Source organism: Gymnogyps californianus, chromosome 18, assembly GCF_018139145.2.
Source record: "Gymnogyps californianus isolate 813 chromosome 18, ASM1813914v2, whole genome shotgun sequence".
Lineage (NCBI taxonomy): Eukaryota > Metazoa > Chordata > Aves > Accipitriformes > Cathartidae > Gymnogyps > Gymnogyps californianus.
Window position 1 is genome coordinate 5,964,865 of NC_059488.1, and position 17,979 is coordinate 5,982,843.

At 44.3% G+C, this 17,979-nt stretch overlaps 1 protein-coding gene across 14 annotated transcripts in view; it reads right to left on the reverse strand.

Annotated features, from left to right (window-relative positions):
- DNM1 (dynamin 1) overlaps positions 1–10,145 on the reverse strand; it is a 69,132-nt gene extending 58,987 nt beyond the window's left edge. For all 14 annotated transcript variants that reach the window (XM_050907791.1, XM_050907788.1, XM_050907796.1 and 11 more), the window contains exon 1: positions 9,893–10,145. In XM_050907791.1, the coding sequence (XP_050763748.1) occupies positions 9,893–10,053 (161 nt within the window). In that variant the 5' untranslated portion in view covers positions 10,054–10,145. The remainder of the gene's footprint in view (positions 1–9,892) is intronic.
- Positions 10,146–17,979: the final 7,834 nt, after the last annotated feature.

Here is a 17,979-nt window from a genome sequence, read left to right on the forward strand (position 1 = left end):
CATGCTCAGGCAATTCCCAGCTATTCATAGAGGAGCTTCTATTAAAAGTAAAAACACAATCAGCTTAAGAAATAGCCAGAGATTACTCAAGAGATCACAGCAGCCAGAAAGAGAGAAAACCTAACGTGTATTAGAATCAAGGGGCCCCATCCTGACCCAGAGCAGTGTAAATTCAGAGTAAATCATAAACAAGTCAATGGAGCTAAACATCAGCATAAAAACTGTGAGGGTTAGAGCTTTGTTTTTTACTGGCTTAATTCTGAACTAACAGGTCATCAGGTGTATTCCCTTGCTGACAGAGAATTGTTCCTGTGCTGGCACGCAGGTGGCAAATGGACAGTTACTTTCATTATAAGCCCCTGTTTGTAGAGGTTTATAATTACTTGGATGAGGAAGAGCTCTCGGAGCTGAAACAGCCTGTTAATTTGTTGTCAGAGCCCTGAGCCAGATCCTACATAACTTACTCTGCCTTTAGATGTGCAAGAGTGGCAGGAAGGCAAAGAGGAGAAACTGAACAAAGACTTCAAGATTTTTGCCTTTAGGTACCACTTTCATTGTTCTAAGAAATTCAGCACAGCCTCCCCTGTCCCCGAATCTCCATTCTCAAAAACAAAAGCAAAAATAATAGTTTTTCCTAGTGCTCTCCAGGGTAAGTTAGCTCTGCTGTGAAAACATTTGCAGATGTTGAGAACCGACTACTCAGCATCTCTGTAGACTTCTGCCTATTGATGCTTTGAGAAAGGGTCTAAAAGCAGCTGAAAAACTACTCTGAAATATGGCTGCAGTTTATGCTCAGCTTTAATACAGCATTACAGCAACACTGCCTGGCTCTTCAGCCAAAATCCACAGCAGTATCCATTTAGTATGAGCTATGTCCTCTCTCAGGCATCCCATATACTACACTGGCCACTCTTACATCAAGACTGTTTCACAGCCACAAAATGACAGTCCTAGCATAGTCAGGCAGGATCCCAGCAATTCTCATGTTTGTTATGGTAGCATTAACTCTTCACCCCTCAACACAGCTGCAACAATGCAACCTAAAGCCATAAGAAACAGGAAAGGGAGTGTTAAAGGGGACTGTTGAGGCAATGCACTATTAAAATAGTATTTTCACCCCCCGAGACTCGAGTTCAATTCCCATTTCAGTCACAAGTGAGGAACTGGGTTTATTCCAAACCTCATTGTGTATAATTTATTGTTCATTGTGACTGCAACACAAGTATTTTAGCAGAGCTTATAGTTTTGGGACTAAGCCCTGATTTTTAGGAAGGGAAGAGTTGACAATGCAGGTCTTAGAAGTTTTGGGATTCTTTATACTTGTCTCCAGGAGCACTTAGGGAAACAGCATCTTTTAAAGAAAAAGTACCTTCCATGTACCTTTCTAACATCCATGTTAGAAATTGCTGTTTTCAATACAAAAGCTACACTGCTCTTCTGTTAGCTTAATTGCTGTGGCCAGGGCTCTAAGAAAAGCCACACAAGTCACAAGACTTGCAGAAAAGTGGCAGAAGTTGGCAAGTTTGCTTCCAGTCAGCAAGACACAGCTTGAGGAGCTTGCATAACGTCTGCTTCCAAGATACTTCCAAAAGCATGTTATGCTGAACTGCAAGAAGCTACTGAGCAGGGATTGAAACACCATCTCACTTCCATTTGGTCATGGCTGGGTCTGCCAAAGCTTTCAGAGCATCTAACGTGGCAGAGAACAATCAGAGACACTGTTAGATTTCAGACTCAGGGCTCATTCTGCCTCTACTGTGTCTTGAAGGAAAGAAGAGCAGTTATCTATTATAGTCAGCACCAGCCTAGGAGTTGTGACAAGCTTGAAGGTCACACAAGAAGCAACCGTCAGCAAATTAATTGTCCTGTCTGCCCATCTATATAAGACCAGTTTAGGTAAATTACTGAGCCGCTTTACATTAAATTGTTATTAAAGTATTCACTAATAGGACTTTGAAAACAAACAGCTGGACATAAGTACAAAGTATCAACAAGTCACCTGGAATAATTGTTTAAACATCTAATAATAAATTGTGCTCTCAGTTGCCCGCCACAATGTTTTGATGCACACTCTTGGCTGCTCCTCAGCAAACACTGAAGTGTTGTCTCAGTCCCCTCTTCATAGCCACCCCAATATTTATAGTAGTTAGTCCTGAGCAAGACATCCAGTTCTCATGACTAAACTCCATCAAGCCACTCAAAATTAAGCACGATGCATGCTTTAGAAGGATCACAGATAAATGTAAATAAAGAGAAATAGCTTTTTGGAGCTTTTCTGAACCTGTCCTGCTTGCAGTCTGACCATACCACCTGAGTGTTTAAAGTCACTAGGGACAAAAACCTGGGCTCTTTCCTCTATAAGGCTGCCCATCCCTACTCTGAAAGGCTATGCTCAAAAATTTAAGTGCTACCAGCTCATTTAGCGCAGCCTCTCATCTCCCAATGCTTTCTAAGAATACTCTGACTCCTTAAATCCAGTATCTGATCTCTGCCAGCAGCCAAAGGTGGCTGCATCAGTCCCAACCTCTCTGCAGAGGAGACCTAAGTAACCAGCAACATTGGGCAAACGAGGCTGCATGAACAGCTAAAGCTCTTGGCACACCACTTCTGGAGAGAAGGCAGGTCTTTCAAAGGGCTCAGGCAGACATTGCTGTACCACCCTTACAGGGTTTTAATTTATTGTTAGGAAAAATAGTTTCCTACTTTATGGTTAACCTTTTCTAGTGTTATTTCAAGTGTCCATTAATGATATACACCTACATGACATGAGAGCAACAGCCTCTCCTTTCTACAGATGGAGAAAAAGGTATAAAAAATTAGTCACACAAGAATTTAGTTTCAGAGCTGAGAACAGAACTCTATCTCAAGGCTGAACATGCCCATCTGCCTGTTGTCAGAGACAATATTCCTTTACCTTGAGCTTTCACTCTATCAGAATGTGCAAAACTCGGTCTGAGATCAGGAAAAGAAAATTTCAAGTAGAATAAGAAACTGTCCCACTAGTGAGCTATTTTCCCACCATGCATGACTAGATTTCTTTTTTTTTTGGACCAGATTTAGTTTTAGCTCTCCTCCCAGCTAGCAGTATTCTGACTCATATGGTTACAGATCTGCGAGTCCGAGAAGGAAAGTATTACACCCAAAGTTTTTTGGGTGTTTTTTTTAGCGGTATATCAAGGAACTAGGTTTACCCTGCATATTACCAGTAAATTTCCTTTCACAGATGCCACCTCAAAACCAATTTTACATTGGGCATATAGGCTGAACACCATATGCTTCTAGGTGACTGCCTGCCACCCCTTCAATAAATCTTCTGGTTTTGCCACTCAAATGCACTGCCTGAAACAAAAATCTGAGTGTTGGCTCACATGGGTGGAGCACACATGGGTTTGCTCTTGTCTACTAAGTTTGCTGCTCAAGGCATCATAAGTTTCACCCAAGCAGCTAGAACACAGCAAGAATTGTTTTCTTGATTAACTTATGCTAAGTTGTCAACTTTTTCCATTTCTCCTCAAAAAGGTTCATCTTAAAGATGCTAAGAAATCCTTACTCAGAAGAACTTTTACTCACACTTGTACAGACAGGCTCAAATTTGAAGTTAAGTACAAAGTAGGGACATTCAGTAATTCACCAGATCAGGAAGGGGATTAGCTTCCTGCCTTAGAATAACATTTTCAGAAGCTGCCTCAGATAGGAGGTGCTGCAGACTCCCACACCTTCTATTTAAGTCTAGCGGAGTTCTGCCTGCTCAGAGCATCTGGAGAAGTCAGGTTCAAGGACTTGACTTGGCATCCCCAGCTAAGTATTGAACTATGGCTTCTGAAAACAATCAGTAGCCTTTAAAAATAGAAGTTTGTCTTTGCTTTGCCTTTTTTTTTTTGACTGTGTGAAAAGTTATAAGCACGTGGAGTTTTGAAAAACAGTAACAGCTGACAGTTTTAGCATAGGGAATGCTTTTGAGAACTTCTGACTTCTTTCCCCCACTGGTTTTGCAGCTCTTTACAGCCCTGTATCACAGCATACTGTTTATAAAGCAAACACAGAAAAAAACCCATAACACTTACCTATCTCAAAGTACAGTAAGGACTAATCGAAGCTCAGGATGCTCTAAGATTCCCAACATGAGGATTATCATGGTAACAAGGAAGAGTCCACACTAGCAAAGAAGGCATCCTCCTGATCTGCCAGCTATCAGGTGATGAATTCCAGCAGTGACAAGGCAACCTGTCATTTTCACACACCAGTACATCCAGGCAAGCCCCAACTTGCACAATACTGAGCATCAGCTTCCAAACTGGAGATACAGCTGGTTTCCTTTCCCTGGGTAAATTCTGATATGATCCGAGACACACCATAAGGATCTCTTTTCCTAGTGGATATAAGGCTAGTGGACAGTTACCAGAAGTATGAGATCATCACTAAAGAGTTAAGCTGAAGAATACAGTCAGACAGTGAGATCTGCAGAGAACATCTAACTGCTGCAGGAAGTAGAAAAGATTAGACTTGTATTTGAGCCAACCCCTATAACATTAAAGCAAGTAGTCAGAGGACAAATACAGGCAGACACTGCTGCTGCATCTACAGACATTGAGATTCATGCTTTTTTCCCCCCCTTGTTATGTTATCCATGTTATGTTATAACTTAATTATGTATCTCCTCCTAGCGTTCCTCCTCCCACAAGTGTTTGCTCAGAGCTGTACAGATTTCTCTTATTTTATCTTGTAGTCTGCTGTAACACATTATCCATTTCCCCCAGTGCTCCATATTTTCTTCCTTCCCCAATTAATCTGAGATGAAAATAGGTATTTTCTTCACTGAAGACCAAAGGCTTGCTGCCATTTGAAGGACTATTATTTGACCACGATTTATTTCTCTAAACAGCAGAATCCTACTCCTGGCTCTTACACCATCCTCTGCAACCCTAAGTCAGCTTCCAAGCAATGCCTATGTCTTTAACCTGCAAATACACAACAGCATTTGATCAGCTCACAGATGTATTTATCATACAACAATTAAGGGTCCATGATTTCCAATTACTCTCTCTGCCAGCACTCTGGGCATATATCTCAAAGCACAACAAAAAAAATAGAAGAATCTTATTTAAGGACCCCTTTTGTGATCAGAGCACAGCAAGTTAGTGAGTGTTATCTTCTTGTTTAAATTTGAATCTGCTGCTGAAGTATTGCATTGATTCTCAGCATTACCCAGTACAACGGACATCCTCAGTCTATACATAACATAGCTATGATTTTTAGAAGATTTAAACCCTCAGTTCTCTTCATAGCACTCAAGCTTACAAAGCATGTACTACAGCAGAAGCTGGAGCAACTTAAAAGCACAAAGATAGTTGACAAAACAGTTTTCCTGCAGTATCACAACAGGCCAAATATCTGCATCTCTGTATGCATCCCTATAGCATCTTTCACTTCTACGTAGTTGCTAAATACTGCTGTTGGCCCCTGAAGGTATTTTGCTGGAGAAGCTTCCCATAACAAACCAAAGTATGTGTTACCAAAGAAGGCATTCCCTCATCATATCTTGAGGGTGTAAGTATTTATCTCTAAATGGCTGAGGAAGGTTGAGATACGAAGATATTAAGTTGCTCCTCAAAGTTATACCTGAAGCCAAACTAAATCCTGTGGCTTCAAGATCTCGCTTTGCATTTTCAGTACGTGACATTGCAAAGCAAAGACACAGTTGCAGCACATGCTGCCTGGCCCTTGCCTGGTTTTGTCAAGGCAATTAATGTAGCACAAGTACCAAGCTTAATAGGTACTTATCCTTTCCACTGCCACAGGCATTGCAATGCTGCATTTTCCCTGCTCTTTTACCCATGCTGAAATTTCAGTTTGCCAGGAGATGCAAGGTTAGCCCAACACAGTTGAGTTAAGGTCCACGCCTGCCTCCAATTTCCTTCCAGGCAACATACAAATATCAACGAATTCACCATGTACCATTGGAGCCTGGTGACAGACTTCTAAGTGCCCCTATTTGGTTTGATCCATAAAAGCTTCCAAGAGAGGATACTTTTGGGGTAATGCTCAGGTCTGGGGTCAAGTAAATCCTGATTCACTTCCCACAACTTTGGCATTGCTTAGCTCCCTCGATCATGAACGAGATGGCTTCACCTCCATTCAAGTCCTTCCACCTACTGTTCCCAGTCCTTAGCCACTGCCTCCTCAGCAGCCCCCTTAAACCATCTGTTCTCCAGAAGTCAGAGGTGCCTTGTTTTCTCTATGAAGAGCAATGCAGCTGTCCTAGCGGGGCTGAGCAGCAGGCTGCCTTGGATCAGACAACAAGAACACAAGGCACAGACCATTTATGCAGCCATCTGAACACAGCCCAGTGCTTTCCGTTTTTCCTGTTTGTAAAGCAGAGATAACAGTAATACTCCCACAAATCCAAAGATTTGTGTAACAGTGCTCTAAGATCTTAGGATTTAAAAAACCACACTTATATTTGGTATTTTCACATGGCAAAATAAGAGCGGCATGAACATGGATGATTTCACAAACAGCTTTGTGGGCCATCTTGTATATCCCCCCTTCTTGGTCCTTTGGGCTCTCTCAAGTCGAATTAGCACATACCACATGCTTTGTTTTTTTTAATTGGACCAATTTTGCTGGTACTGATGCCTGCTCTAAGACCTTCTAATTTAAGAAAGGTGTCAGCAGAGAAGTAACAACACCATAAGAATGGACTAAATGACCCCTGAGGTCCCTTCCAACCGGAGTTATCCTACAAGCCTATAACCACACCAACAGGAAATGCCTGGAGCAGACCCGATTAACCTTCCTTCCAGTTCTGGGGCCCAGGATAAAGCAGTCTACGAAGAGATGTGTCACCTGTCTGGCTTCTACATGGCTTCTCTCATCTCTTCGGTGATTCTAAACACCATCAGCCAGTATCCTAGTCACCATGCTGAGTCTCCGGCAGCAAAAGCACACATAGCAGCCACACTGACATCTGGTATTATAAATACAGGCTCTGCACTGTTGGATAATCTGTTAACAGCAGAGTAAGTGACACTGGAAGAGTAATTAGCAGCAACTAGTAAGCCATTGCATTCAGGAGGAAAAAAAAATATATTTGTTTGGTAAGACATGTAACTAAACATTGATTGCAGTCAGCATCGCTCCTCTGTGCTTTGAGGTTTCCAGCGTGCATGGGATTCGGTGCTACTGCAAGGTGTCAGCAACAGCCCTAGACTGAAGTCCTGCATAGCCACAGGCTAGGTCTGGCAGTGGGGGCACGTGTGCTGCCCCGCTATGTGAACATGCCTTGATGACAATTTGAAAGGAGCCCTGCAAGTACTGAGTGGGGAAACCAGCCCTGGGAGGGCCTCCAGCCCCTCTGCTGGAGTGTCCCCATCAAGCACATCAGTCAGTACCAACTGCATCAGCATTTGTTCTTGCCCCAATTTCCATCCACTCAGAGAAACTCATCAGCACTCACATTCACTCTGCAGTGAGCAGCTGCTGAGCAATAGCTGCACCACCATCCTGGTATCAAGCTAAAGCAGTGACGTATGTCATGTCCACACTACAGCAATAATTGTATTTGTACACAAAAGTCTACACACAATTTCTTCTTACGCCTATTCAGACAAGAAAACAGCCCCATCACGATTACATTGAGGATCCATGCTTATTCTGGATACTATTTCCATAGCTTCTTATCGTGGTTTCCAATACCCACACAAAACGAAAAGAGACTACACATTACAGCAGGGCCCCCAACATTATTTTAACAGGATTGGGTTTTGCAGCATATACACATACATTGTGTGGCAAGATGTCTCATGTTACCAGTCTCTAAACTAGCCAGCACTCAAGGGTATCAAATGGAGAAAGACCTCTTCGCTTTGACATATTTTCCATTTCCACTCCAATTATTTCCTCTAAATGCTTTTCTACAGACAGGTGTCTCAGCTTCTGCTCAGGGGATCCTTCATTATTTCATTTTCTAAAAGCCATGGCACTATAACTTGCTGCTAGAGAGACGACTGATGGGACACAGTGAGGTCACAAGCTCTCCTGGGACAGGGGTCACCAGAAAGAGACATAAAACAATTTAATTCATTTGCTCTCGACCAGGCAGATAAAATCCCCAGTTCTCAACTGGTGCCAGTGGATACACACCAAGGATTAATATATCCTCTTCTGTTTGCTCAGTCTAAAAGAGGGGCAGCATATCCCGATATGCTGACTGTCCTTCGACAAACACTCCTCTGGCCCCACAGCTTTACATTATATATTATGCCACTGCAGCGCTGACTGCATATATCCTCTAAAAAGGATTTACGAGGTTAGGCTGCCGGTACTTAGAAAGCATGAAAACACCAGAGCCAACAGGTGAACCTGTTCTGCTCACATATTTCAGGAGACCTATTTTCCCCTTCTTAGAAAGCTACAGCACAGCAAGTTTTTCACTTTGGTGGTAGGAATCATTATTTTCTTCCCGTGTCTACAGACAAATAAGATCCCAGTCTATGACCTGAGGCTCAGTAAAATGTGTTCCTGCAATGTCCTTCCCTTGGCATGATTCCCAGCATCCCTGGGGGATGCTGCATGGACTGTTGGAAGTTAGCTAGAAAGGACCCCAAACTCTTTGAAGGTGTACCTATAGCAAAGAAAAAAAAAAAATCTTGCTGCAACTGTGCTTTCTTTGTACCAGATACAATCCCTGTGCCTTCTTCCTAGTATACACAGCACACCCTGCACTTGCTGCTCAAGGCTACCCTTTCACAAGTCCAGAATTTGGGGCTACTTGCAGCCAAACAAGCAATTCATACACACCGCAGACCCTTCCAACAGTAGAAAGGGTTTAGAAGCCATCCAGCAGCAAACAGCTTAAGAGAAAAAGTAGGGGTGAGCAAATGGCATTCAGTGGATGTCACAAATGCAGTTTGCTGAAAGAGAAAAACCCACACAAGCATCTGACCAGGTATCACAGTAGTCACTGCTTTTAAGACAAGTCACCAGCAACCTGCATGCCCCTCATAGCATAAAAAAATACCCTGATAACTAAAACCTGTGTATCACTGAATACAATTAATTAACAAGGCCAGAAACAAGCTGAGGAACAACTCCCCTCCCCAGGTGTTGTGTGCCTACGCTGGAGCAGATAACCAGGCAGCGTGTTCTGCAATTTACTCAAGTTGCAGATGATGAATGCGAAGGTCACATGAAGGGAAGGCATCAGTACATTGCCTGTCACAAAATGGTAGCACCCGGGGATTTGAGCATATAGGAGAGAGATAACCCCGTCCTTCCTATAGCCTCCCCGCAGCTCCTGACATGGCATCCGCTATGGAGGACAGCGAGGCAGCGCTGGGGGAGGGGGACGGAGCAGATTAAACTTAAACACCCCCCCGCACCCCTCCTCCCTTCCCAGCGACAACATCCATCTCTCGGAGCCCGGCGGAGGGGGCACCTCGGCCCGGCGGCCCCGCACCGAGCAGGGGAGGGGATGGGGCTGCTCCCCACTGACATTTCAATCCCCCCCCCGTTATCTAACAGCCGGGGCGCACCTCCCGGCGAGGGTGGGGGGGGGACGGGACGGGGACGGACTGCCACCGGCCCCGAAGGTGCGGCAAAGGCGGGCACCCCGCTGCGGAGATCTCCCCCCCCCAGGCGGGGAGACCTCCTCCACCCCTCCCTACCCCTGCACCGCAGCGCCCGGGCGTCCTGCAGCGCTGCCCCGCTACTGCGCTGCCGGCGCACCGCACATGCATCCAGCGGCTCTGCTGGTGAGCTGCACTGCCAGTGCATCCAGCCGCTGTGCCCCTGCACCGGGCTGGCCGTGCACCCCGCTGCCCGTCCGCCCAGCAGCGCTGCCCGTGCACCCCGCAGCCCTGCCTGCGGCGGGGCTCCCCAGGGACCCCCTTACCTCCCGACGAAATTCTCCAACACGGAGCTCTTGCCGGCGCTCTGCCCCCCCACCACGGCGATCTGCGGCAGGTCGAGGTTGGCGTTCTGCCCGATGGCGGCGAAGGCGTCCTGCAGCCGGTTGACCAGCGGGATGAGGTCCTCCATCCCGCGGTTCCCCATGGCTGCGGCGCGGCACCGGCTCCTCACACAGGCGAGCTCACACTACCCCTTCCCGCGCCCTCACCGGCGGGTAGCCCGGCTCTCACCGTCCCGGCCGGTGGGCACCAGCACCGGCACCAGCCCGCGCCCCTCGCCCCGCTCGACACCGCCCGCTCCCGCCCGGGCTCAGCTCGCCTCAGCCCGCCCCGCCGTGCCTGCAGACAGCCGCCTGCCGCCGCCAGGGGGCCTTAAGGGCGCCGGCGCCGCGCTGCATCCTGGGAGATGTAGTCCGGGCGGGCTGTGAGGGGGGCCCGCTGAGGAGAGGTGGCCCGGCGGCAAAGCCCTCTTGCACCCGCTCCTCTGAGGCCTGGGATGGCGCCAGGGTCTGCGCCCAGGGAACGGGCCGGCTCACTCCCCCGAAACCAGAGCAGCACAGGCTGTCCCCAGGCCTCAGGGGCTGTGTGGTGCCATGGCCTGTGTGTGGCAGGTTGACACACCGGTATGGCCCAGCCGGTGTATGTGTGTGGCCCAGTCAGCGTGCCCCATGGTTCAGTCAGTCGGTGTACCTGCCTGGTTCAGTCGCTATACCTGTCCGTGAGCCTGTACAGCTCAGTCGCTATCCCTGTAGGGTTCAGTCACTATCTATGCAGTGCAGTCAACGTACAGGTATGATTTGGTCAACGTACCCGTGTGGTTTGGCTACTATACCCACACAGTTTGGTCTTTACACCCATACAGTTCAGTCGATACGCCTGTGCAGTTTGGTCAGAGTACCCATGAAGCTGGTTGACCCACCCGCATGGGAGGGCTTTGTGCAAGGACAGCACTTGTAGAATTGCCAGAAGACAAGAAATACTTGGTATGATTAAACTGGAGGCTTGCAAAAACACTACTGCGCTTGTGCCGCTTCATCTTCATTCAAACATGGATGAAAAATGCATCAATTTCTGTTTATAGCTGCAAAACAGCAGATGTTGCTACGTTTGTTTTACAGAAACACTAACAAGTGCTTCATTTTATGTATTTAGATTTTGTTTTTAAAAATCACTTGTCTACAATAAAGAGGAAACTGTTCGATTTTAGGTTTTTAAAAGGGTTGGGTTTTTAATAAGAATATAATGTGAGGCCATATTTGATTTGAAAGTATAGCAGTGAAAACAAGTGTTCAGAAAAGAAGCCGATGGCTAGCAGTGACTCAGGATGGAGAATGCTGCATTTCAAACACCTCTCACTTTGTGCTACCCAGTACTCTTTCTTGTTCACAGCTCAGAGAGTGCTGGGGGTGGTGAGGGAAAGGAATAACAAAAAACTGCAACAGATTTTGAGCTGTATGTTTTGTTTCAAACAGCAACTTTTCAGTTATAATGATTCTAAGGAAGATTTCACAGATGTCCATCAAATGTAATCCATGCAAAAATACCTACCTGGGTGTACAGAGAAACTGGAACAACCACGCTGAGGGGTGAATTTGCCTCACTGTGTCAGTGAAGATGCCCAAGGAAAATGCTCTGAAAACATCACCAGAGTGCAGGTAAGAACACTGAAAGAAGGGAAGGGAGCTGCTCCATCTGTATGGGTAACACCATTGCAGGGCATATGTGGGTTGTTTTGGGGGCTGTTGATGCTATTTTTTCCTCTCAGCAAATTGCCCAATAAATCTCAAGAAACAAGCCTAAGAAACTCAATATAGACTGTGGACAAAAGTCTTTGAGCATCTGTGCAGCCATTCTGATCATTTATATTGAAGGAACCTGGAGAAAAAACACTGTTTTTTCCTTCAGAAGTTGATAGCAGCTCCTTGTTAGAGGTCACCACAAAAAGAACAGTGAAGAGTATCAAAGACTTAAAGAATGGTGTCACCTTCCTCCCTGGATCAGAGCTGATGCTCAGGGAACTTCAGACCATGAGGATCTTTGAAGCTTTATTTGAGGAACCATAAGAAGAAAATTGTCCCTTTTCCTAGAGGTTGCTGTAACCTTAAGTTCACACACACAGCTCTAATTTCAATGCAGAGAAAGATTGCCCAGCTACCTCACTGCAATCGTCTCACATAATTTAACAGCTGTACTAATAAGCCTTAATGGCCATGACCAGCCCCACCTGGGGCTTCTCCCCACATCTGTGGGGCCAGGAGCTCTATTTAAGCTCAGCCCAGGGCCATCAATCTGTGATGAATTATGGAGGAATGCTTGTTCTCTGGCTCAGTTGCAGCTCTACATGCCTATGGAACCTTTGATTCTGACTTCTTAGCTCTGTCTTATTGCTATAGATGTGCCTGGAGGTCACTAGACATGATCTTAATCCTGACCTGCAGGTTGGTATCTCTGCTTGACCTTGAACCTGCCTCATTGCCACATTGTTGCCTTATGACTTGGACTTTTTGTTGGACCTAGCCATTATCTTTGGTCTGTCCTGCTTGCCTCCCTTGGGTGCTGTGGGATTTGGCCCTGGTTGGCAATACCCCTGCTAGCTGTGGGATTTACCCCTTGGCTTCTGCCTCTTCTTCCCCTGGGGAGCAGTCCTGCTCTTGCTCTTCCCTGACAACAGCATTAGCTGCTTAGCTAGTACATAAAGTGACTTGACTTTGCTTCCCTTCTTGCCCCCCTACCCCACTCCATGAATCCATACTTGCCTTTAATACTGCCACAAAATCAACTATATTTCATTGTGGCTATTAGTATCTTTCTAACAGTAGAAACATCAACCTGTAAGTATTGTATTCTACTCCCTGCTTAGCAATCTAAGCAGGTATTTTGTTCTGGGTGAGCCCACTCCAGTCCAGAAATAATCACTTGGTTTATACCATTTTCTGGAAAAGCTAAAATTAAACTAATCCATTTGTTTTGGGAAAGGTTTGTGAAAGAATATTGAAAGTACAGTATGTCAACAGCTGATATTGAAGACTATGGGGGGAAAAAACAGGGTTCATGTTGCCAATTAAGGAGCTGGTACAGCAGAAAAGCTCATGCATGACTACTTTGCAGGTATACTTTCATATGCTCTCTGGTTTTATTTTTCTGTGAAACTTGTACTTAGTTCTTGGGAAATGTGGTCATTGGGGGGGTGGGTCTAAGGGGATCCTTGGTCTAACTTACTATGGTCTGAAAGGGCAAAAGTGCACTGGAGGGACAGGGGGAGCTAATCGGGTGCTCTCCAGGTAGACAAGAAAGGAAGAGAAGGAGTGGTGGAAGTGGTAAAAACCTGCAGAAATATTGGCAAACTTTACCTAGATTTCTCAGCAGATCAATGTTAGTGTAAAGCTGTAAGATACACAAAATGTGCTCCTGCTTCCCCTGTCTTGCAGACACTTGTAAGCAAATGAGACCACAGTGTATACCTGCAGCGTTACCCCTACAAGAACCCACTAATATTGCGGAGTATATCTAAACACTTCTGCAGCAATTGTAATCACTCAGCCCAGAGAGACCCAAACTCGCGTATCCTGCACAGGGAGGCTTGGTTTTTAAGAAGCTTTAGAAACTTACACCTCCCACTGATGAAAAAGAGAACTGCAAGCACTCAGAATCACTCCTAAAGCCTTCCATTTTCTCTCCCACAAGAAACTGAGTTGCAAGGATGTTAGCAGCAAACAGGCCTTTTGGTTCTATAATACTTCCCACCTGTGACTTATGCAGCAGCATGTAGCAGTTATAGGAGGAAAAACAACTATGTGATCCTCCTTCATGGGAAATACTGAAAAACTGCAATGTCTGTGAAATAAAAAGGAATCTTATAAACTGGAGTGGACAGGAAAAATCTATTTTTTTCTACCTTGGTAGAAAAACTTAAGACATGAGCAAAGAAAAACAAGGAGGATGAGAGAATCTCTGCCCCCTTCCCCCCCAAGGTGCTATAAATATTCCTGGATGTATTTTAATGTGAATCCCTAAAAATACATGTGGGCATAACTATGTGTGTTTCTATGTATGGCTATCAACATAACGACAGTTTTGTACACTGATTTTGTCACCTCATGCAAATAGAACTCCCAGTTTAGTTAGCATAATTAGAAATAGACACTTGAGTGCTGGATTCTGTCCCTCATTCCTTGCCCTTGCAAAAATAACACATCTAGTCCTCAGAGAAAAAAAGAGGCAAAAACGTGGAATACAATTAGCTTACGATTCTCCTAGTTATCTGCAAACTGTTTCCATTGACTCCAGGTAGAGCCGTGAATGTTCAGAACACTTCGCAGCGGGTCATGAAGTGGACAGTCCTGGTCCTTTGGGTTCCTAAAAAATGTTTATAAACACAGGTAAGAATTTAAATTGATTGTTTACAAGCAGAGGCTAGAATATAAGTTCCACAAAGAATCAGGGCTAGGATTGTAGAATACGTTATAAAATACATTATACAGCTGATAAACAGTTAAAAAAATTAAAATTAGCCTCTTAAATTTACATGATGATGTAAAGCTGCCTGTAGAAATAGAAACAATTTAAGTGTCTATTTTATAGGTACTTAAATGCTACTATAGTAGCAATGATACCATAGTAACATCATTGATCTCTTGTGGTATCAGTTGCTTGGAAAGAAAAAGTTTCTCTCTAATGTTCCTATGGGTTGGAAAAGCTATCTGAAAGAAAAGCAGCCTTTAGTTTTTGGTTTTCGAATATAGAGCTTTTATTTGTAGAATAACATAGTGAAATGCTTCCTCCTCTTCTGTTCTGAAACAGGAAATTTGCTGAACTGGTCTGCAAATCCCTCAAAAAGAGGTAAAAGAAGGTGAATGTAGCGTATGAGACACTGGGTCAGGTTTATCTTTAGTGTGACTCCACAGAAGCAAGAATATACATAAGGAAAGAAATAAACTGAATCTTATAGTCCATTAGGAAAGGGATCTGGACATGGATGTGAGTTTAAATTAATATTTTAAGAGCAACAAAGCTGAGTTCTCTGTGCTTTCCACATCCAGTGAAATGATACAAAATAGCTCCTGGAATATATTTTACCTTGTGAGACTGAAAATCACTGACACAAGCTGACTGGCCATGTGGCAAAATGGATATAAACCTGGTATCTTAGTTTATATCCTGTGGGCCTGTCCTGCCAATCAAGAAATATCGGGAATAGGTTTCTAGAGCAATAGAACAAAGAGTGGGTGCGAATATCCCTTAATGCACGGATCATTTTGCTTTGAAATGTTGTGTGCTACTGCTTTCATGTGTGGGAATACAGTCTTCCTCCAGATAAAACAGACATGGAAAATGGTGTAATTCCAGTAATTAATATCAGCTGTTGAGAGCAGGGCTGGTGAAACTTGACCCATTCTTTCAACAGATAGGCCCCAAAAGCAGGAAGAAAAAGTACTTTAAAGCTCCATACGCCTTTTTCTCCAAGGAGTTTGGGAGGTTTAAAGACATTACGGTGAGAACTAGTTATATCCCAGTGAAATGGATGAGTAATAACACCATCCTTGCAGATTGCAGAGGAAATTGTGGGCACCACAGTATCTTGGTGCTGTCACAGGCAGTGAGAAACATTTGGATTTTCAAAAGCTATGTGGCTTCACCAAGGGTTGCATACCAAGTCTCTTCCAAAGCCAAAATTAAAACATAGAACTGCACAGCCCAGTCATGTGCTGGAAACTAGAAATCTCTGGTTATCTGCACACCTGAACTGGTCCCTGGAACCAATTCATATAGCCCAGCAAAAACTTGGCTATATAATGCAATCCAGCTCCTGAATAAAAAGGATTCATATGGTCTGTCCTCTTATCTGCCAAGAAATTTCATAACCCTGATCTAATCATATAGAGATGTAATGCGGGTTGCCTTACAGTGATGATCCAACAACTCAGCTGACGTTAGTCTCTGTACTGCAGGGTACTTTCTGGCTCACTTTCTTACCTTGAACTTCTAATTCTTATTCTGTTGCACTCACTCCTGTTGTCAATGAGGCACAATCTTTGTGTAACCACTCCCTGAGCCTGGTGGATACCTAGGTTATTGAGTGATAATGTTGTAGTCTGTATTGTAGCACTATGTTTTTAAGGTTCCACGTATTCTCACATTATGACACATATTTACCACAGCATACTGCATAGCAAGTTGCTTAATAATTGTAAGGGAGATGTTCCTTGCAGGAAAAAACAACTGTCAATAGATGGGAGGCCAAGGTCTGTGTACCAATGCTCAGTGGGTACCGACAGTAAGTACCCTTTGGCTGTCAGCTCAAGACATGTTGTTTTATTGCCTGCAATGAAAGAAAGGATCCTAGCCCAATTTTCTGCGCTGTTACCTTACATCTCTATATGACTTTCAAAATGAATGGTGTGATTAGCTGAATCTGGAACCTTCTCTTCTGGATTCAGTTAAACCACCTCTGGTAGGTGTGATGTTTACGTCTGGCACATAAAGGCATCTCTGAAGATCAGCCTTTGGATTGTAGGTTGATAAAGCAGCATGTGTCTTCACTTCCTACAGCCCTAATCATGGCTTGCGTTGTGCATGCACGAGACTAAATCCATGTCCAGATTTGTGTTCAATGCAGTACTATATCTATGCATTGAACTGTAGGCTTATTGTTCATAAACTCAAAAAGGCTGTTTGTTTAATAATTTGCATATACGATCTCGCAAAAGAAAGCCCAGTCTTTGAGGGGAGCCTCTAGACTATGTCAGAATATAATATCTAACGGTAAAAAAACTGTAGACTTAGTTACTTATCTCATTAACATGGTGCTTTGTAGATTTCCAAATGTTAAATACAAAGAATACTTACAAGAACTTTTAGTTGTAGGATTAAGAACAGAAGACATCAATTTCAGATTTACATTTATATGTAGAACCTGAATTCTGTCTTTTGCATATCTGGCTAATATTCAGACTAGCTGGACATTTGTAGGATCATAAGATTAATACTCTCCCCCACCACTGCAAACTAGCCCGGCTGGTAGCTGCTGTAATAGCATGATTACAGGAGCAGAGGATCAATTATGCAAAATGATTTGAAAAAGACTCCACGTGTGTTTTCTGCTCCATGTATGTATTCCCTGGGATGATACTTAAGCTTTCATGCTTAACAGGAGAGCATTTTCTCTGTGTGCAGACAGCTGTGACTGAATAAAGGACTCTGGGCATTAACATGGCCAGTCATTGATTAATATGGATGGTCATCTCGAAATTGATTATTGTAAAATCAGGATGGTATAAAAAGGCCCAAAGGAAAAATCAACATATGCTGCTGCATTGAAAATTATTAATGCTAACTGTATATCACCAGTAACTGTGTTCAGTTTACAATACTTTCAGCTAAAAATCAATTCCGAGGCCTTTAATGAATCAAGTAGTCTTTATTGGCGTGAATAATAGGACTATAAAGTAAATTATTTCAGGATGGATTCTCTGGAATGGCAAAAAGCAGAAATGCATCTTTACCCTTGCCAGATTTAGTGTAAGAAGAAATGATAGTCACAGTGTATTTTCATACAGAAGCTCTGTGTACCGAATACCCTTAAAATTAATTCACTTACAGAAAACAGGTGCTGCGGGAAAGGTTTTGCTGCAAACTCGCCAAAAAAAAAAAAGGATGGACCTGCTAGAAAAGTCATCTCGGTCTACAGCACAGAGTAATATTGCAGAAGTGCCCGTTTTTCTTCCAGGTTCTCATGGCAGGCTTGCCAAGATGTGACCACAGCGAATGGCCAGAGGCTGTGTTGGGTTTTTTCCATCTCCTCGGCGAGATGGTTACCAAAGATTCCCCTGGACTATTTAAAAAAACCCAAAAAAACAAAGAGCGGAAAACCCACGCTGTTGGATGCCATCTGCTCCCCCTCTTCAGCCGTTTATTCCATTCTCCCTGCCCAGCCCCGGACAGATGGTGTCCATCCCCTCCCAGCCCTCTCGAGGGACAGGGGACCTCACTCCTGCTTCTGTGCGGGGGATGAGAAATGGAGGTATTGCAAGCTGGGGCGACCTGAGAGGAGGCTCCGGGGGTGATCCCGAGC